Here is a 7,778-nt window from a genome sequence, read left to right on the forward strand (position 1 = left end):
TGACACAACCTGGTCATTAAAGGACACAAGTCCTAGTATTTGGAAGTGTACTTGAAGAGAAATGCACCACATTCCAGATGTTTTAGTTGTAGTCTTTGAATATGCATAATATCCAGATCTGTTTATTTATTGTCAGCAATCAGTTTTTGACATAAGCAGGTTTTAGTCCACTAATATTATACTAATAGGATGAGAATACTTTTTTTAATCAAGAATTTTCCTGTCTGGCGAGTCTCACCTCACGCTGAGTGCTGTGAGTCAAGTTGCTCACTTCTGTGGTGATTAGTCTCATCTGTTCATCAAGCCTTTTTAATCTGTCTGTTCTCTGTCCGTAGATCGCCTGGCCCTTGCCAGTTGTTGTTTTTTTTTTGCTGTTCCTATTAAACTGCTCATTACTGTTCTTAATAATCTGTCTACCTGCACTTGCATCTTCTCATCATCTACCTAAACTAGTTTCCTGTACTGCTAATGTTTATAAATATTTATTTAAAAAAAAAAACGCTATGACCTATGGTTCCAAAGAATTCACATCACAATATGCATTATAGTTGTTTATGAAATGACATTTGCATGTTAAAGCACAGTTCATAATGCATTTATGTACATTTAATTACCATGCATTGTTAATGTAAACCTTTTCAAGAGAGCATAATTGGCCTTGCTGTGTGTCTCCATCCTACTGTCCAAAACCGTCCCAAGGAATAAATACACAGAAGTAAGGTACGGACATTTTCAATCTTCATGCCAGACAGGAGTCACGTCTTAAGTAAAAACAAGCGTACACTCTGTGGTTTTGCAAGACGTCTGCTTCTGAATTATAAAAAAAAAATTCCCCCATGTGGGTCAAAGAGCCTTTGAGGTCATGAGCTCTGTAATAATTGCCCCATGCTTTCACAACAATAAGCATTATTAAAAAAAAGAATTAAAAAAGGTGTATAATACATTAAAAAAAAGGGTTACTTGGTACATTTGATTATAATTTATTAGTCAGTAAAATAAAACAAAATGCAAATCATTTGTAAACAAATTGTGTTAATGCTTTGGCTAAATAACATTAAGAAATCAGTATTTGGTGGAATAACCCTGATTTGCATGCGTTTTGGCTCCATGCTCTCCACCAGTTTTTCACATTGCTGTTGGGGAACTTTATACCACTCTTTTTGCAACAGATCAGCTTGATGGTTTGTGACCATCCATCTTCCTCTTGATGACATTCCAGAGGTTTTCAGTAGGGTTCAAATCTGGAGATTGGGCAGTGGTCTCTTATTTTTTCCAGAGCTGTATTTGTGATGTCATTTCTCAGGCTGCACATCAGGCTTTTTTAATCAAATAAATATATCCAAGTGTCAGGATTGTTAATGAATCTTTGAGCTTTATCCAAATCTGAATTCTGTCATAATGTCTCAGGTCCATAGCTCTAGCACTTCATTGCGTGGTCTCTTTTTGGATAATGTTTTATCCCAGGTGGGATGTTTAAAGCGAATTTCACACAGGCTAAAAATTATTGACTGGGAAATTAGCTTGCTAATCCACCCAGCTTTGAAGGCAAAAAGGCATTTCTATTATCCAAGAAGGCGACTTTGTTTCGCATCAGGGCAACACTGAGGCAGCTGGGAAAGACAACTTGATAACCACCAGCTGACGTGACTCTGATACATGCAGCGCGATAAGCCGCTCAGCCATGCCGTCAACACTGTGACCACATCTTGTACCCTGGAGCTGGGTAGAAATGTGTTCGACGTGATAGGAGATGACACTATGGCAGATCTCTCCTTGCCATTTCACACACACCACCTCTACCTCTCACCGCCATAACACAAACATCCCCCGGAGAGGAGGAGGAGAGAGACGCTACTAGTGGGAGAAAAAAATGCTAGACGCTCATGCATAACGGATAAGCCTGGGTTTTTGGAGATGTTCAATATCTAAAAAAAAATCCTAAAGTTCAAGAGAATCAACTGAGCCTTTACAAACAACAAATCTAGTTCTCATTACCTGAAGTAGGTGTGGAGATGCACAAGCATTAAAAAAAAAAGGTATAAAGGAGGTGTTGACGCTGTACTGTCTCACCAGATCCAATCCAGCACTTTGAAGAACTGCACTGAAAAGAAATGAGGATCTCTGGCCAGCCAGGCCTCAGTGATTCCATTAAACGCTGCAGTCATTTTCCATGAGTTATCATTGCTACCACTCTTTCAGAGCCCTTCAAATTACTAACACACACACATGCACACACAGAAAGAACACCATTTCAGTGAACAACAAAAAAGCCATTAAATATTACGCAAACTCTGATGCATCTCCCAAAGTTCCAGGAACTCATAGTACCTTCAGCCATAAATCTGTTCTATTACATTGGCAAACAATTACAAATGAATGATTTTCAACTGCACTGATATAAATGCAACAAATAAATATAAATATAAATGAATAAACAAAAACATTTCCACTATATTACTCCTTGCCAAAAAGGTCACTAACAACTCAGTCTGACATCTGAAACTAAAAATACATCCTCAAGCTCTTGGTCTCGTGCGAAATTCATAGCTACTAGAAGTGTTGATAGGTAAGCATTTGTATCTTGTCAAACAATTTGGGTAGTGTGTGAGATTAGGATTGGTCTACATGATAAATAGTATTAACTAACGTATTTGTCCCTGTGATATCAGAGTGGATGCCTTCTGTTCAGTTTGCTACTGGCCACCCACTAGGGTATCAGTGCAGAGGCAGTAGTGTAATAGATTCAGTAGGGATCCTTGATAAAAGGGAACTTCTGCTTACTTGCTGTGAGGAATCTTGTATTTTGTATATTCATATGTATATTAGGCGAAGCCATTATATCTATAACATACATTCCATACACAGTCGAGGAAATTCTCAAGAGGACTATTATCCTTACACCCTGAGCCACACTAAACAACAATCAGGCCATTGCAAAAGGTGTTCTGACTTTCAGCTGTCCTTTCCAGATTATTTTGTGTTTCAATGTGTATTAGGCAAGGCAGTGGTGCATTAGGCAAGGTATAGAGTTTTATCACGTAATGTGTGCCAAATGCCATTGGGACTAAATTCCTTATGTCTCAACAGCTGGACTGACCTGACAATCACCTGATCTGACAAACTGTTCTGATCTCAAAATGTTTCCCATATTTTAGGTTGCTCTTCCCAGACTTCAGGCTGTTCTTTCCATGTTTATGCAGATCTTCCTAGATTTTAGGCTGGTCTTTCCAGATTTTAGGCTGCTCTTTCAAAAGTTTAGTCTGGTCTTTCCAGATTTTAGGCTGCTCTTTCCAGATTTTAGTCTGGTCTTTCCAGATTTTAGGCTGCTCTTTCCAGATTTTAGGCTGCTCTTTCCAGATTTTAGTCTGGTCTTTCCAGATTTTAGGCTGCTCTTTCCAGATTTTAGGCTGCTCTTTCCAGATTTTAGGCTGCTCTTTCCAGATTTTAGTCTGGTCTTTCCAGATTTTAGGCTGCTCTTTCCAGATTTTAGGCTGCTCTTTCCAGATTTTAGGCTGGTCTTTCCAGAATTTAGTCTGATCTTCCCAGATTTTAGACTGGTCTTTCCAGATTTAAGTCTGGCCTTTCGAGATTTTAGGCTGGTCTTTCTGGATATAAGGCTTATCTTCTCAGATTTAAGGCTGGTCTTCACAGATATTAGGCTAGTCATCTAAGATTTAGTCTTCCCAGAATTTAGACCTGTCTTTCCAGTATTTAGACTGGTCTTTCCAAATGTATGTCTGGCCTTTCCAGATTTTAGGCTGGTCTTTCTGGATTGTTTTCTTCACAGAATTTTGTCTGCTCTTCCCAGGTTTTATATTGCTCTTCCGAGGCTGAACGTCCCAGATTACCCTGTGGTGCTTTTGAAGAATCCAATTTTATGATCTGCTCAATGTCCAGTCTTGGCATCTCCAATTCATTCATTCATTCATGTTCATTAACTACTTAAACCCTAAACCTTAGACAGAAACTCACCACAGGCCTATAAATATTAAAAATGTTCAATACTCCACTCTAATATGGCGGAACACCACCACCAACTGACTTGATGTCATGTGTGAAAGTCTATTTTATCAATGGGAGCAAGATCCTGGGTTCTGAGATTCAGAATCATCGATCAACTTGCGATCAATCTTACTCTTAAAGTGTGTGGAGTTTGAATCAAGGACTATACTTGTTTTATTCAAGATAGCTATCATATATAGGTTCTGCCACAATTTTAACACAGTTTTGATTGTAGAAACCTGCTGCTGCAGACCAGTAATTATTTGGGGAACTAGAAAATGTTCCTTATTATGCCGTAGACTACCTTTCTGACGGAGTATGTATTAAATGACAAAACCAGCGAATGCAATACCTAATTACCGACTTGCTGCTTAAGTAGCACCTTCGAACACCAACGCTCATACTGCAATCTCCTCCCTCTCCCTCCCTGTTCCTACTGAGACTGTCTCTGAGTCTCTCTCCCACACAAACATTCAGATACACATACACACACACACACACACTTTCATCTCCACTGGGAACTGGCTATGATTCATTTATCTGTTCTCTTATCTTCCTTTCCCTTCTGCCATGTACAGATACGCACCATTCTTTGTCAATGTCCTATTATATTAACACTTTTTAGCAGGGCTCTGAACCAGTTCAAGGTACAAAATCAATAAGCAGGAATGAACTGTATTGTACTAGGAACAAAAATGCAACCCAAAGAAACAAATCGGAAACATTTGTTTAAATTCTGTTTTGTTTTTTTTAAGTGTGTAGCTTGCTATATTAACTATATTAATTTATCTTTTACCATTAAACTTTAAAAGATCGATATGATATTTGATGTTTAATCCACGGTATCTAGTGTGATCATTAATATACTGTACAACATTGTATGGCTTTAGTTTACAGATAAATAAACATGGCACATTTTTTGGTAAGAGCAAGATAACAAAAACAGCTTAGTTACATCTTTAAAGAGATTTTTAGTGATTTAGACTTGGAAACAAAACAACCTCTTGGAAATCAGGGGCAATTTCATATCTAAATATGGAGCACAATCAGTAAAAATCCGCAGCCTGTGAATATATCAACATGTTCTTATTAATACCAAAACTACAGCTACTGGATATAAGAGATTGTCTATCATGTTAAGTCCACATTCAGGTACAGTAACCTCGTATTGGTGTTGGAAGGCAATATTAAAGAGTTTTTTTTACTCCGTTCTCTTTCTGCTTCTTAATTTATACATCCTACAATACAGCAAATAAAATAATACCAGTAAAGACAATAACAAAGATATGAGAAGGGATATATAGTGACAGGAGTGACAGATGATACTGATTAAAACTGCATTAGGAATTAAGAGTACACAGTAATACAGGTTGGGTTACACAGAGCGTTGCTGCAATTTGTATCACAGAGAACGCATTTAAAAAAATGTCTTACATTGTGCATTCTGATTAACACCCCCCCACACACACACATATACATACACACACACACTCAATGTGCTGTGTGCAACCACCAGAAACAGAGAGACCCTCGTTTTCCGTTTCATTGCTCGTCTTCACCGTAAAGATTTAGGTCAGGCAGTCAGACAAGAACGGCAGCGATTTAGCCATGTGTCAATATTTTGCCTCGGCTCGGAGTTTGCTCTTGCTTCCCGCTCAAATGAATGCTCCTCTATTCCGTAGGAGGTTGCCTGAAGCGCTACGACGTAGTCCAGCAAGCACTCGTCTGAGCTTTTTAAGACAAGAAATAATCCTCTGGTTTGGGTTTGTTTTAATTCTGCGGGTTTAATTCATAATACATAAACTCACTAAATAGAAACCTGAGCAAACATTTGAAACTTTTTCAGCAAAATTAATTCAACTATGTTCCGAATGATGTAAACAACATGCTCACAAGACTGCCTGACTCGAATAAGTACATTTCACAGCCACGTCCTGACAAACCCAGGCTTCAAATCCTCAGCAGTTCCTTGGTTTTACAATCAGCTGGAGCTGCCTTATCACCAGCAGGTTAATAGCTTCTGCGCTATTCATTTAATTAGCCATGACTGAGCCTGATTTTCTCAGATACACTTCTCTCTTTACTCCTGTGCTCTTTATAGCTCTCAGCCTTAATCATCTGGATGAGACTTTTTAAATAAGAGGTGATTTATAAAATAAACACAGACATGTTTCTGGAATTCAAACAGTTGTGCTTTTTTTCTTTTTCATTTTCCCCACAGAAGTCCTGGCCTTTGTCCAATACATCACAAAAGATTAGCAGTGTCAGCTTTGAGGAATTTGGATGTAATTGTTAGAGAAAGACAGATAAATGGAAACAATGGAAGACTAACTGTGGGACCAGGAGGTGACTCTGTCCCCAGTGAAATAGTGCCAACAGTCTGCCTGTTTATCAGTTTTACACTACAGTGGGGACAAGAGCTCAAGTCTTCTTCCTACTCCAGAATGTTAGTGAACAACCAGTGCACTTTGCTCTTACACCACCTCAGGATCACACTTCCACCACTTCCCCAAAAGATAAGACTTGAGGACAGAGAAAAAGAAAGGAACCATCCTGATGATCGCCTGTCCTGTTGCAGCATCACACTTTTGCCTGGGACGCTCATACTCTTTTAGTCAATCAGACAATCTCAAAGAAAACAAAGGAGCCATGGATGAATAAAGCATAACTCTAGCAATTCGACCCCCTGATCTTTTGACACTCACCAACCCAGAGCCAAAGAACACAGCGAGTAGTGCCAAGCAGGCGCCCATCACAATCAGAAGCAGGAAAACGATAAGCGGGTGCTGCTGGCTCATTCGGCAGTATGACTCGTAAAGCCAGTCGGGCGATCTATGCCTCCTGGTGCCTTCTTTTTCACTGTTGGCTCCATCCCGTGTGCCACGCTCCAGCAGGTATCTCTTCCCTCGCATGGCTCCTGTCCACATAGATCCGGTGCCCTGCCTCGGTTCGTCGGGCGCCTGCTTCACTTTCATGTCTTTCTCCTGATCCTTGTTCAGCTCCTTCAGACTCAGAGCGGGTGGCCGGGTGGCAGCTTTGGCGCGCGCCTCGGACACCGGCAGGAAGCTTTCCACTCTGGCGCACAGCATCGCTCAGGCAACATGTTTGGACGAGGAGAGAAGTGAGGAGAGAGTAGACTGAGTGTGTGTGTATATGAGAGGGGAAAAAAGAGGGAGGGACCAGAGAGATGGAAAGAAGGAAAAGAGGGAGGGGGTAGAGGGAGTGTGACGGAGAGAAAGAGAGAGAGAGAGAGAGAGATTGAGGGGACAGAATGAGCTTACTATAGCAGTGCTAATGCATAATGCAGTCACTGAGAGTCTAAAAATGAGGAAATTGTGAGGCTTTTAAAGACGCCAAGAAAGGCTCTTAATGCACTGGAGGCATTAATTAGACCATCTCTGTCACTCATTTTATATCCCCATCATATCAGTTTTGCCCCCTTATGCCTTCCCCACCACAAGGAAGGAATAAAATGACAAGGAAGGAATAAGATCTTCGAGACAAGCCACGGTTTTAAAGATCTAATCGCCTACAGATTCACTACGATTATTCCCTGATCCAGGCTAACAATGACACATTCACATCTCAGAGTCTCGGCCACATCATTCTGACCTTTCAACTCGATATCCAGCTTCACAACAAAGTCTAGATCTGATGCAAAAGCATCAGTGTGACAGTGCTACATTCTGTGTGGTGTATTTTTAAACCTACAGAGTTAGAGTTACTAAATATATTAAAAAACACAGTGTATCTAAGGAGCTGATATAGCCAGAGGA

General features: G+C 40.0%; 1 protein-coding gene across 1 annotated transcript in view; it reads right to left on the bottom strand.

The window, feature by feature from the left end:
- The window catches only part of adcy2a (adenylate cyclase 2a), a 138,496-nt gene extending 131,359 nt beyond the window's left edge, over positions 1-7,137 (bottom strand). The window contains exon 1 of the mRNA XM_058398988.1: positions 6,708-7,137. Within this exon, the coding sequence (XP_058254971.1) occupies positions 6,708-7,091 (384 nt within the window). The 5' untranslated portion in view covers positions 7,092-7,137. The remainder of the gene's footprint in view (positions 1-6,707) is intronic.
- Between the last annotated feature and the right edge of the window lie 641 nt (positions 7,138-7,778).

Source organism: Hemibagrus wyckioides, linkage group LG01 (assembly GCF_019097595.1).
Source record: "Hemibagrus wyckioides isolate EC202008001 linkage group LG01, SWU_Hwy_1.0, whole genome shotgun sequence".
Taxonomy (NCBI): domain Eukaryota; kingdom Metazoa; phylum Chordata; class Actinopteri; order Siluriformes; family Bagridae; genus Hemibagrus; species Hemibagrus wyckioides.